Source organism: Phyllostomus hastatus, unplaced genomic scaffold, assembly GCF_019186645.2.
Source record: "Phyllostomus hastatus isolate PE091 unplaced genomic scaffold, TTU_PhHast_1.1 phas_scaffold_345, whole genome shotgun sequence".
Lineage (NCBI taxonomy): Eukaryota > Metazoa > Chordata > Mammalia > Chiroptera > Phyllostomidae > Phyllostomus > Phyllostomus hastatus.
Genome location: NW_025334024.1, coordinates 30,189,941 through 30,203,474, shown reverse-complemented (window position 1 = coordinate 30,203,474; position 13,534 = coordinate 30,189,941). Strand labels below are relative to the sequence as shown.

Genomic DNA, 13,534 nt, shown 5'->3' with positions numbered 1-13,534 from the left:
GCCGACCTGAACAAGGCCCGAGCCCTGCCCTCCCAGGCGGCCTTCTCCGGTGGTCAGGGGACTCGGGACTCGGGCGGGCGGAAGGAGACACTGTGACAACTGCTTCGTAAACCTCTTCGTCGGGACGGCCGCACACTTTCTATTGCCGCTGCACTTCTCACGCTCCCGGTGGCTGTGGGCGGCAACCCTGGCTGCAGACCGTGCTGCCGCATCCGGCCCAGGCTGGTCGTGCGGCATCTCTGCCCGAGGGAGACAGAGCGGGGAGGGCAGCAGCTCGGACCTCCCAGGCTGGGACGAGCACCAGGACGGCTCCTCTCCCCTTTCCGTTCAGGTTCTAGTGGACCTGGAAATAAACTACAGATACTGTATTTTTAGGTCAGGGACGGCGTGATACATTTAAAAAGTTAGGTTTTCAGTTTCCTCCACTTGTGTTTTTGCAAAGTTCAAACGTACAACTGACGTCTCTCCCCCTCAAAGCGAGCCCTAAAGACACCCATTCAGGGCGCGCCAGGGCGGCCGCGGGGAGGCGACGGCAAGAGCAGGCGCGCCCCTCACCTGCCGCCGGGTCTCCAACGTCCCTGGGGGCAGGGAGCCTCCCCCTCGACATGTGACGAGCACAGAGCACATGGGCAGGTTCTGCGCAGACACGGCCCTGGAGCCGCTCACCGTGACTCCGATTGTGGAGAGGGCAGCGCCGGGGAGACACAGAGGCCCGGCACCGTGACTGACAACCCGGAGCTCGGGCGTCCTTGACCCGACAGGTATCAGCGGAAGCCCACCCAGACTGTTCCTACCAACACGTCCCACTTGCACCCACCTGCCTTTTAAAGCCGTACAAGGGGCACGTGCCTGAGACACAGCCCTTGGGGCAAGGTTTCTAGGGGCCGTTTAAGAACCAAGGATACATTTTAGTTCAAAGTATGTTCTTCCTCCTAAAAACGTGACACGAAAATGATTTACACCAACTGCTCTTTATTGTTGAGTTTTGAAAACTTTTCACAAGATAAAAAAAAAAAAGGAAAAAAGGGAAAAAGCCCCCAGACCTGACAACCACGGCTACCGGAATCCCCCCGTGTCCTCAGTCCGCGCCGACCCATGTGTGCGCAGCCCGCCGCCATGCACCCAAACGACAGATACAGGCGGTGAAATCCTTTATTCTATTTGTAGCAGCTTATTATGCAGATGCAGCCAAACGCAAAGCTTCCATGACAAATTGTACACAAACTTTACAATGTGGGACTGAACTTAAAATACGAAACAAAAAATCTACACGAAACCGATGAAAATCAAGCACAGACGGCAGGACCGAAACGCAGAACCCACATGTGAAAGTCTCGCTTCTCCTCAAGTGCTCTGTCCTGCTGCAGGAGGGCCCGGGTGAAGACGGGAGCTGGGTGGTTAGTTTAAATTATACACTCTGTAGATACTCTACCCATTTTAAAAGTTACACGGAGACCAAGAAACGTCCATCAGTTCATGTGGACCGCCCACACACTCCGGCCGGTCGCCGGCCACCAGGCAGACGAGGGAGGAAGGCCGCCCGTGCGGTGCTCGGGCTCACTGGTGGGCGCACTGCACCCCGGGTCCGTGGTGGCTGCTGCCCTCCTCGTCGGAGCTGTCGTTGTAGGCTTCGCGCCTCTGTCCGCCGCCCGAGCCCCGCGTGCTGTCCAGATCCTGCAGCTCCACCTCCTCCGTGTCGCCGATGACATTCGGGACTTCTGGCCTCGAGGGCAGGAGGTCTTCCAGCTCCTGCAGCAGAGCAAACGGGCGGTTAGCCGGGAGCGTTGTAGTCAGCCTCCCTCGGACACGACCCACGCACACGCTTCCTGGAGGTCAAAGCCAGTCTCTGCACTCTCGCCACAGGCCAAACCTGCAGACAGCTCGTGTGCAGCCCTCTCCTGCTCAGAAAACCAAGCCCGTCCACGCGGCACTGGGCAACCTCACCGCAGACAGGCCTCCCCGCCTGGAAGGACCAGCGGACACGGAGCGGGGGCCCTCCCACCAGCACCGCACCCCGTCAGTCGACGTCACGCCGTGACGGGCCCCAGCAGCCCCTCTCCACGCGGAAGGCAGAGTCTCACACACTGATCCAATCTCAGCACCACGCACGCACAGAGGGAAGGCGACAAGAAACGTGACCACGAAGCCGGGCACACGCTGCTGAAACGCAGGGCACGCTCACAGAAAGCTTGTCCGGGTTGATCCAGTTGTTCTCCGGGAACTGCACGTCGAACTTGATGTAAAGGTCGCCCTTCTCGAAGGGGTTCCGGTACTGCGGCATCCCCTCGCCGCGGACCACGCGGACACACCCTGCGGGGGGCGGGGAGGGGCGCACTGACAACGCTGTCCGAGGAGCCAGGCGCCCAGTCCCGTCCGCTCGGCGCCGACCCCAGCCGGCCCCACCCGCCACAGAGGCGCGCACGGAAGCCCGGCCCGGCCCACGGCGAGGCCCACCTGGCTCGATGACTTTGCCGGGGGGGTACTTCACCACGATCTGACGGCCGTCGAGGTGCTTGAAGGTGAACTGGAACCCGCAGAGGGCTTCGACGAGCCCGATCTTGTACGTCATGTGCAGGTCGCTCCCGTCTCTCTGGAACACCTACCGAGGAAGCGCACGGGACACACTGAACGTCCGGGGGCCACACTCCGCGGCGCTCCGTTCCCCGAGTCAACTTCAGAACCCCGACTTTACATCCCAGTCAGCTTCAGAACCCCGACTTCACCTCCGCTGCAAACCCGACTCCTCCGTGCGGGATCCCCGCTGCGGAGGCGCGGAAACCAGCTTTGCTCAAGGGAGGTGCCGGAGACGAGGGCTGGGCGCGCTCCGCCGGGGAAAACCCTGGCCCGCACCGAGGTCACAGCTGAGGCCCTGCAGCCACGCAGGGACCTTCTGCCGGCCCGCTGCCTGGCCCCGCCTCCCCAAGCGACAAGGTGCGAGGTACTCCCCGGACGGACGGCCTCCTCACTGGGCCGGGCTGGGCCCAGCCCGACAAGAAGTGCAACTGGCAATGCCTGGCCAGGGAAGGAGCTGAAACCCACGCTTCACGCGGGCGCCGACAAGGTCCGTCTCACCTAGGACCCAGCACTGGCTTGGAGAAACGGAAATCAAACGGAACACACGGAACAGGCCCGTGGACTGAGCAATGCAAAGGTTATTCAGTAAGCACCAAGAACGTTTCAGAAAAGAAAAGTTTGAGTTTTCAACATGTAGGGGAAAAATACATCCAGTTTCACACACCCTGGACTTGTAATTTCTGCTTATTATAATTTACAAATATCCATATGCTTAACTTTTGAACTTTAAGATGAAGTAAAATTAGCCGCAGTGAAAGGCCCCCTAGATCCTCTTCAACACCAGTTTCCCGAGAGACGCCGGCCAGCGCGTCTGGAGAGAGGAACAGCCTGACCGACGTCCTGGCCCCCAAACTGCCCCGAGGCGGCTGCGCAGCACAACGGGCCTCAGACCGACGCCTCGGGGCCCCCCCCCTTTGGTCAGGGCCCTGCACAGGAAAGGCACCCGAGCAGGGGTCCCCCAGAAAAACGGTGTCTGAGTTTTGTTTGGTTTGGGGGAGGGTGGTCAGGCCGGTCAATATGACGCTAACAGAGAATGGAGACGCAAGAACAACTTCAAAGTCACACAAAACAAGGTCAACGAGGACGGACCGCCAAGCACCACACGGTCAGCACTCAGAGGCTCTAACTCCTGAGAACCGGACGAGCAGAGCCAAGCGGAGCATGGACTCCACCAGATGCCGCCGCACGAGCGCAGCGTGGCGGCCGGATCACCGACACACACACACACACACACACACACACACACACACACACACAGTGGAGCGCGCACACCGAGAGGCAGACACTCGGGACACACGGTGCTCCCAAGCGGAAGGCTGCTCCATCAGAACGCTGGCGTTGTTTCCGGTACAGCACCCGCCCTGACGTCAGGGCCTTGAAGTTACTTCAGCACAAGTGTTGGGGGTGGGGAGGGGAGCCCAAAGTAACGACCAGATTTTTCATAAACCAGTTCCAACTAGTCAGAATTACTTCCAGCAGTATGATCTCACCTCGGGCTCAGACTCGCTTCACTGGCCATCATCGGGCCAAGAAGGAACAACTGTGACCTCTCTCACTGGGGGGACTTGCAGGCTCACCTCTCCCACCACCGTCCACGCTGGAGACCCAGGGACAACCGCTGGCCGCTGGAAACCCCAGGCAACGCCACTGTGGCCGACAACTTTTAGTGACTGACTTCCAAGCGCCTCCCCACAGCCCCAAGAAAGAAAAGCAGCCCTGGCTGGTGCGGCTCAGTGGATTGAGCGCCGGCCTGCGAACCAAGGGGTCGCCTGTTCGATTCCCAGTCAGGGCATGGGCCTGGGTTGTGGGGCAGGTCCCCAGTAGGGGGCACACGAGAGGCAACCACACATGGATGTTTCCCTCGTTCTCCCTCCCTTCCCCTCTCTAAAAATAAATAAAATCTTTTTTCAAAAAAGAAAGGAAGGAAGAAACTATGTGTGGAAGTCATACTCAAACAGGGGGAAACGTTCATGTAAGCCCGAGAGGCAGCCGACCGGTGCACACAGACCTTCAGAGGGACCTGTCTCTGAGGCCCAGGACAGCGGCAGAGCCCGGTCTGCGGCCCTCCCGTCCCGGGCTGGGCGACCCCCGGGGGGCCGCCTCACCAACAGCTCGCCGCACTTCCCGGGGTGGAGGCCCGCAGGGCAGCGTGCACTGGGCCCCGCCGGACCCGGGGCGTCTGCCCAGACGGAACGGGTCCAGCGCACTCTCCGTCAGACGTTCAGAACGAACACAGCCGGCTCTGGCGGTGGCTCCGTCACAGAGCGTCGTCCCGATGCGCCACGGCGGTGGGTTCGCTGCCCGGCCAGAGCGCACACGGCAGTGAGCGGGGCGGCAGCAGGTCGGCCGTTCTCTCCGTCTCTGCCTGTCCCTCCGGCCCGCCCTCTCTGAAGCCACCACGCAGGAATGGAAAGAAGCAGCAGAGCTCTCCTGGATGCTCCGCATGTAAAACAGGTCACCGAAGCAGTGCCGAGGGCTGGAGCCGCGGTCGCGCACCACCCATCAAAGGCACTCTGCCACGGAAACAAGCCGCCCCAGATTGCCTGGTCCAGTGCCCCTGTTCGCACGAGCGAGACGACCCGGGACGGAGACAACAAGGTTACGTGAGGGCTCAGAGCTAGTCCACGGCCAACGCCGGACCAATCCCCTCTTGGGGCTTTGCGCACACCTGCCGCACCGGTCCCCTGGACAGGCCGGCTCTCGGGAGGCCCCGCCGCACCACTTGGCAGCGCCGCCCTGCGCCCGGTGTTGCTCCACGGACCACTCCCAGCTGTAACACGTGCCTGGCGTGCAGCGCACGTCTCTGAGTACGACCAACACGGAGGCACCCACCTCGTGCTCTTTCTCTTGCAGCAGCAGGACGATGTCCCCCGGCTCCACGCCGGGAGCCTGGTCAGCCTCCCCGGTGAACGTGATCCGCTGGCCGTGCTTCATGCCCTTGTCCACGTGGACCTCGAGGATCTTGACCTCTTTAATCACCTTCTTCCCTTCGCACTTTTTACAGCGGTCCTTCTCGTTGATCACCTCGCCTGCAAAGAGACGCCGTTCGGACTCCGGCAGCGCTGCTCCGCTGCACTCTTAAGCAAGACAGGTCCCGGCAACACCTCTACCCATTAAATACATCTCCTGAAAGCTCCTTTCATCACCACCTTTCCAACAAAAACTGACATCCACGTGCTGGCGACCCGAGGGAGGGAGCTACCCAAGCGTCTTCTATTTCACAGCACAATGCCTCCTAAAACCTGTTCTTCGCTCCTGACTCTAAAGTTCAAACAGAGCCTAAGGCTCTGGCTGCTGTGGTTCAGTGGCTTGAGTGCCAGCCTCTGCACCTAAAGGTCACCAGTTGGACTCCCATTGGGGTGCACGCCTGGGTTGTGGGCCAGGTCCCCAGCTGGGGGCGTGCAAAAGGCGACCAATCAATGTAACTCTTGCACATCAATGTTTCCCTCTCTTTCTCTCTCTCTCTCCCCCTTCCTCCCTCCTTCCCCTCTAAAAAATAAATAAATAAATAAATAAATAAATAAAATTGTTAAAAAAGCCTAAGTGTTATGGAAACAAGGCAGATGGTCAGATGCTGGGCTTGTACAAATGTTTCTTCACTTCTTGTTTTCAGTCTTAGATTCATGTGAGTTTAACAATGGACAGAGAACGCAAATGAAAAGGTAAGTGCCCTTTATGGCGCACAATCGCCCTGTCCAGTGGGTGCTGGGTTCACCTATCGCGCAGACAGGCACTGCTCAGCCGTGCAGTCATGGACGCGCCCCCCCACTCGCATGCAGGGCCACTGTCCCCGAGGGTTCCCAGAGCCAGGAAGGCCGTGGCTGCAGGCGAGCACCCCACACCACACGAGGACCGTGTACACGCTTCTTTCCCTCCTCTTCCGAACCCTCCGATTAGTGTCTAATCAAGTTAAATGGAAGGTGTACACAGCACATTGTGGAAAACCGGGCCGGTTTCCAGTGGCTGATCGTCAGCACACTGTAATGCGTGGAGGACGTGCGTCATCAGTGAGTCCGGCGCCTGCTTCTAGGACCCTGGCTCTGCCCAGTGCGTTGGGCACGCCTCCGCTCCTCAGACGCAGCCAACCGGCCGACCTGGGCCTCTCGATAACAGAACGTCAGCAACCGTGCTGAGGTCAAGTGCACCGAGCGCCTCTGGCGGGGAGGCGGTGTGCGGCGTCTCCAAGTGCCCGCCCCCTCCAGAGCAGTCTGGGTGGGGGTGCTCTAACGCTGCGCTGCCCAGGATGGTGGCCACCTCGGACTGGAGTCAGTTAAAGTAAAATCTCGCCACCCCCGTCTACCAGTCACGTCTCAAGTCCTCAGCAGCCAAGGGAGGCTAACGGTCACCGTTCCGGATGCTACGCACACGGCACACCCCCTCCCATCACCGCAGGAAAACCCTTTTGGCCAGCGGTGCTCGAGGGGCAGCGGGCCACACCACGCACGCCCTGTCTGTGCAAGTGGCGCCCACCTGGGGGACGGAACGCCCAGCAAGTCCCCGGAGTCCCCCTGAAGGGCGCCGAGGGCCGAGGGGAGCACGGCTTCGGAGCCGAGCACGAGCTCAAAACACTCGCTCCCGTGAGCAGAGGTCTGACCCCGACGTGCAGCCTCAGACGCTACCTGGGGCTCACGGCAAAACCCCTCCCATCGGGCGGTCACGGAACACGGCCGCTTCCTCACCACACCCCCCCCCCCCGAACCGGGAGGGGCCAAACACCTGCCCCACGCTGCTGTCAGAGTGCGGAGCCCTTCGCCGAACACAGGGCAAACTCGCTGTTCACCTGTGTTCACCGGGCCTCTGCGTTAACAGAACAACGGTCTCCCCCTTTCCTTCCAGAACGCTCTGTGGCTTTCCTCCAGTAAGGTGATCCAGAGCCAGCCGGCCTCTCCAGTTTCCACACCCCCACGCCGCCCGCAGGCACCTACCTTCTCCGTTGCAGTCGGAGCACACGGACTGCACCTGCTGCACCATGCCCGGCGCCAGCTGCCGGATCATGATGCGGACTCCTCGGCCCCGACAGGCGCTGCACTTCTGCACGGCCCCCGACTTCCCGCCTTGGCTGCAGCAAGCAGAAGGGTCGGTCAGACTGTCGCCCAGACCCCCCCACGGGCGGTGCCGGGCGGGCGCTGTGCTCCGCACGGCCAACCCCGATGACTGCCCACGGCACAGAGGCACTGGAGGGTCCTGTCTTGGGGAGTGAGTCTGAGTTTTCAATCACAAACAGCTTTACCTGGTAGAGACTCAGGGCGCCACGGAAAGAAGAGACGGGTTTCATTTCCTAAAACAGAGCATGCACTTACCCGTTGCACGCACTACAGAGGACATTTTTGCTGAGCTGTAGTTTGGTTGTCTTGCCATTATACAGGTCTTCTAAAGACACCCTGGGGAGAAAAGGGTTGGGTGCCATCAGATTTGGCCACGTTCTCGTATCCAAGACAAAATGACAGCGACGTCCCGGCCACCTTTCGAACAAGCACAAGAAGCCAGCTGACCGAGGCCTCACTTCGCGGCTCCAACGGGTGGAAGGCTTCCCGGCTCTGGACAGGGCAGCCGGTGTGCAGGCCCGGAGCGCACGGGACCGGGCCAGCAGCTGGCTGGGCAGCACGTTCCGATACAGCTGATAACTGCACAGCCTTCCAGCCGCAGGCGGAGCCCTTCGCCTGGTCTGACCTCTGAAGGAGGTCCCCCCATTTTACAGGCCAAAACAGGCAGAGGGGTTAAGTAACTCTCCCAACGGCCCACAGGCAGCCTAGCACCAGGGTCCACACTCCATCCCAAGGCCTGCTCCCTCCCGGGACGATTCGGAAAGGCTACAGAGTCACGACTTCCGGGGGCACGCAGTGTGCACGTGTCGAGTGCACAAAAAGTGGCCTTACCCGCGGTGTGAGAGAGAGGAGGAGGGCAGGTTTTCAGCAGAGCCCACGACAGGTGTGAAGGCGCTGAAGAACCCAGGGGTTACGAGCAAAACTGTGAACTTAACCAACTTCTACCAAACTTTCAGAGGTCTACGACCCAGAAGAGACCCAAGTCGGGAACATTAACAACAGACAGCCGATGAGACCCAGCCTGCCCTCACCCATCTACTCCACGTGACCCCCAGGGCCTTCGTCCCGGAGCACCCGCCCGAGACCTACAGACACCAACTCTCGAAACCGCCCGCCACGCATTTCCTTGGGTCTCCCCCCCTCACTGCTGTAAAATCTTCCTCAGTGCTGCAGACTCACTTAAAATAGAAAACGAAACAGCTGGAAGTGTTCTGCAAAGCACGTATGTTACCTTGTGGTATTCAAACTTTCTCCAGAGTGCCATCCTAAGCTAAACCCTGCACATTCGAGGCAGCACAGGGATGAAACAAGGCAGACCACCACGAGGAACGCCCCTCACCTGCAGCTCAGCCTCGCACACGGGCACCGCGCCGCGCCGGCCTTTCACCTCATGGGAACCTTTAGCCAAATCACTGACAGAAAATCGGTGCCCCCCCCCACCCCATATTACATTACAATCAGCATGCAAAACCACTATCTAAGAGGCCAAAAAACCTTCACTTCAACAAACGTGGCAGGAGCCCTGGCCGGGCAGCTCAGCTGCTTCGAGCATCATCTGGGTACGTCAAGGTTACAGGTTCAATCCCCAGATGAGGCACATCCATGAAGCGACCAATGAATGTACAGACAAGTGGTACGACAAATCGATGTTTCTCTCTCTCCCCCCTCCCTCTCAAAGATCAATTTACAAAAGCGAAGAAACAAAAAGACAAAACATGAGGAAGAGAGGAAACTGGGGGCGACGGTCCGGGGAAGCGGGCGCCCCCGCAGTGAACTGCACGGGCACAGCCTCCTGTGAGGACACAGAGCGTGCACCTGCCTCCGACCCCCAGGCCTCCTGGGGGCCTCTGCCGAGGAGGGCCAGAGCGGCACGAAGACGCAGCAGCACCGCCGGTCACGGAGAACACCGGCGACGCCCCGCAGGGAAGGCGAACGAGTACACCCGTCCGTCTGGGACCGGAAGGCCAGAAAGCCCCCGAAAGAAGTGCTGGCCGACAGGGCAGTGCTGGACGCCGGTACAGCGGCAGGAGGGCAACTGTGTGCAGCGAGAGCAGCACGGGGGGCACCGCCGGGCGCCGCCCACACCCTGGGCCCCAGTCCCCGCTCGGCCGCCTCCTCGTCCCGGAGAGGCGTGAAAAGCTAACCCGCGCCACACAACTGCTCTCGGGACGGGACGCTGCCCAACGCTGATTCCTGTCTGGCGGTGAATGCTCTTAAAGTGCAGACACAGTTAAGAACGAGACTCCCACAACGTAACAGATATGCTTCCCTTCCTCTGGTCCACTCAAATGAAGAGACGACATGAAATATTTTAAATACTTGGAACTCAGTCTCTGGCATTTGCTTGTGAAACGGCTACCACTCCATAAAGCCAACAGGACACAAGCCCGCGCAGGCCGCACCGAGCATAAAAGCCACTTCCACGTTGCAGCAGGCGCACGGGCTCCCAGGCCAAGACCAAGGTCAGACACCGCCCATGTGTTGGCAGGTTGATGTCGGGCTCGAAGCCAGCGGGCTCCCGGGAAGCCAATTTAGGAACATTGTCACCGAGGACAAGTGAGGAGGAACCGTGACACCCAAACAAACCAGCCGGCCAGTCACTCGGTTTCTGAGTTTGTAAACCAAAAAGGACCTGGGAGATTTGAATACTTCAAAGGAGAGTCTTCACAGCTGAACACGTAAAGCACAGAGCACGCCTCAGACGCACAGTAACGAAACTGCCTCCCTACCCGGCAGGAACTCCAACCCTCCTTTCCTCTCAGACGCATGGCAAAGCGCGCCACCCAGCCCGTCCCTCTGCAGCCAGTCACCCCGGGAGGACAGCAGGGCGAACGGAAGCTACTCTTTTCCGATGAAGGATAGAATGTTTCTGGTCCCCGCTCTTCTAGTGAGCGTCACCACGTGAGTGAGAGTGCCTAAGGGTCCTGCAGGAGAAACACGACGCTTACTTGAGAGGGTGCATCATGTCCTCGCCTCTCCTCCGGCCGTTCCGACTCCTGCTCTGGTTGCCCATGAAGCCGAACAGCCCGCCCCCGAAGATGTGCGAGAAGATGTCGTCCATGCCGCCGCCGCCGCCGCTCCCTTCCCGGAGCCCCTGCTCGCCGTAGCGGTCATACAGCTCGCGTTTCTCGGGGTTCGACAGCACCTCATACGCAAAACTTATCTCTTTGAACTACGAAAAGTAAACAGAGAAAACAGTTGGATTTCCAAGCAGGAGAGCTGGGGAAGGCTACAGGAATCCAGAATGCACTCGGTTCTGGAAGTTACAGTTGTCTTTCGTTCGGTCAGCACTGCGCACTGTCCGCAGTGGCGTGTTCCTGCTACAAAGCCACGTGCTCTCAGAGTCTGAGAAACTTGGCTCACGGGCATAACCGGGCTTTTCTCACAACATCCCTTTTATCGAGGAGGGCAACCTAGGTTGAAAACTGAAAGCTCGAGGGTAAAAAGTCTCAAATAACTTACCTTGTCACCAGCATTTGGATTCTTATCAGGATGGTATTCCTTGGCTAACTTTCTGTATGCCTTCAATAAAGAATAATAATAAAAAAAAGAGGTTATACACAAAGACTGGTTTACAGATTTGTGAGTGCTAACTTAATAACAATCACTCTTCTGAGAAGCAATGCTCTAAAACCATAACCTTCCAAAAAATTCTCTCATTCTCTGGGATTTGCCGCCTTAATACTGTTCACTCGCTAGTTTAATACAATGACGCAGACAGCCCTCACACGTGGAAATGGGTTACACCGGAGCCAGATACAGACAATGAAACACCACCGAAGAAAAAAACCAAACACTGAAAGGCTCCCGTGTTTTCACTATGGTCAAACGTCTTTGATGGCCAGTAACCGGGTCAAGACGACTCCAGCCAACTCTTAAGAGAAACGCTGGTGAGCTTTCCAGACCGCAAGGCGTTACCACGGAAAATGAAGCCAAGGGAAAAACCCCTGCTCCCGACGGCTCCTCTGGGGGCAACACCAGGAGAGCGCCAGCCAAGAGGGGCTCCCAGGCCAGGTTTTACTTCCACGCGGGGGCCGAGCTGGGGTCTCAGCGAGGGAGGCGGAGCCGAGGCGCCCAGCTGCACTGCGCCCCGGCTCCGCTCACAGACCCAGGAATTATATAACAGGCCGGCATTTCCGGCGAGGCAACAGGAAGTCCCTTCTCCGCTCAACTGTCCCCGTCCCGCCGCCTAAGGGGCAGCCTCGTTTCCTCCGCTCGCGGTGCGGCTGCTCCGGGCCCCGGGAGGATGCCCTGGGGCGTCACCACCTGCCTCCGGGGCTGCGAAATCCTCCGCTGTCAGCCTCGCAGCTCGACCCCGCGCGGCAGTGAGGCCTTCCACTTATTTTTAGTCGGCGGACACTCAGGTGTTTGGCTGGGACCCATGCTTCTTCCGGAAGCGGGTGCATAACCTCTGGGTTACCTGCCCAGACAAGGCGCCCAAACACTGGCCGCACGCCGCCCGGTGGCCGCCGAAGGGAGGAAGGGCGAACGCCCGGCTCCCGGGAAACACCCCACCTGCCTCGCGGCCCCGGCAGGCCCGGCGGGCGGCCGCGACCCCGCCCGACGCGGCGCCGGCGTCCGCGGCGTGGACGTCCCTCTCGGGGCCGGGCGCCTCGGTCCAACCAGTTTTTCCAGGCTGGTGACCCCGGCGCCCGCCGGGGGCGGGAGGAAGGAAGCGTTCCGTCTCGTGTGCGCAGCGGTGGGTCGTGTTTGCTGCCGCTGCGGGCGGGCGGGCGGGGCCGACGGCCCAAGGTCAGGGGAGGCCAGAGCGCGCGGCCCGGAGCCGGCGGGTCTCGCCGCCGCCGCCGCCCCCCCGGGCCGGGCCCCGTCGCCGGCTCGCGGACCGCCGCGGAGGGCGGCCTGGCCGTCCCGGCCGCGCAGGCCCGCGCCCTCACACCCCGCCCGGCCGGCCGGCTCCCGGTACCTTCTTCAGCTCGTTCTCGCTGGCGCCGGGCGGGACGCCCAGGATGTCGTACAGCTTCGTGTCCACCACGTTCGCCATGGCGGGCGGCCGGGCAGCGCTCGGGCAGGAGGGCGGCGGAGCTGACGGAGCGGCGTCGGCGGCGGCGGCGCAGGCCGAGGAGACAGCGAGGGGGAAGCGGGGGCGGGGCTACACTTTGACCCGGCGCACGTCGCGCCGTGGCGTCACTGCGCGGGGCCGTCCCCAGGCGTTGGAGGCGGCCGCTGGGAGGGGCGGGGCTAGTGGCGTAGCGGCGGGGTGCTCGCGGGCCGGCGGGCGCGGACCCCGAGAACGGAGCGCTCCGGCTCCCGGGAAGTCGGCTGTCGCTGGAGATGTTGGCGGAGCCGCCCCGCCTCGCGGGTCGTCCTCACCGCCCCGGGCCCCGAACCCCTGGGGTCTGGTTCCGGCGGACTTGGGTGGAAAACCACCACCCGTCTGTCGCGCGTGTTTCCTACCAGGGCATTTCCAAACGGTCGCCAGAAGGAGTCAGTTACGCCCAAGAGCACGACAGTCACATGCCACTGATTTTGTTTCCCCGACCCCCCACATGACTTAACTGCTGGTGTTAAAGGGAAAACAGCCTCAGTGCATCATCTCATACAACAGCACCGCCTCTGGTTTCCTGGAAGACAGTTTCTCAACGGCCGGGGTGAGGGGCGTGGTTTCGGGACGATTCAAGCGCACCGCTTGCAGGCTCACCTCCTGCCGTGGGGCCCAGTTCCTGGCAGGCGCGGGGGGGGGGGTGGTCCTCGTCCGCGCCCGCCAGAAGTCGGGAACCCCGGATCTACCAGATGACTTTGTAAGGTGTAATTCATCACACGTCATGGAATGAATGTCTTTATGGAGAAAAGGGGCGACACGCTAAACCTGACAAGCCAGGGGGAGGCCTGGTGGCTGGCCTTACAAACTCAAGAGACCCAAAGTAACTACATGGGATGGTCTGAAATAAAAACTT

At 60.5% G+C, this 13,534-nt stretch overlaps 1 protein-coding gene across 1 annotated transcript; it reads right to left on the bottom strand.

Annotated features, from left to right (window-relative positions):
• Positions 1-952: 952 nt before the first annotated feature.
• On the bottom strand, positions 953-12,754 carry DNAJA2 (DnaJ heat shock protein family (Hsp40) member A2). The gene is made up of 9 exons (XM_045819015.1): positions 12,544-12,754; positions 11,082-11,141; positions 10,568-10,791; positions 7,875-7,955; positions 7,500-7,633; positions 5,407-5,603; positions 2,455-2,599; positions 2,183-2,310; positions 953-1,749 (listed from the first exon to the last, which is right to left on the bottom strand). Exons 1-9 carry the CDS (start codon positions 12,619-12,621, stop codon positions 1,558-1,560), a joined length of 1,239 nt encoding a protein of 412 aa, XP_045674971.1. The 5' UTR covers positions 12,622-12,754; the 3' UTR covers positions 953-1,557.
• Between the last annotated feature and the right edge of the window lie 780 nt (positions 12,755-13,534).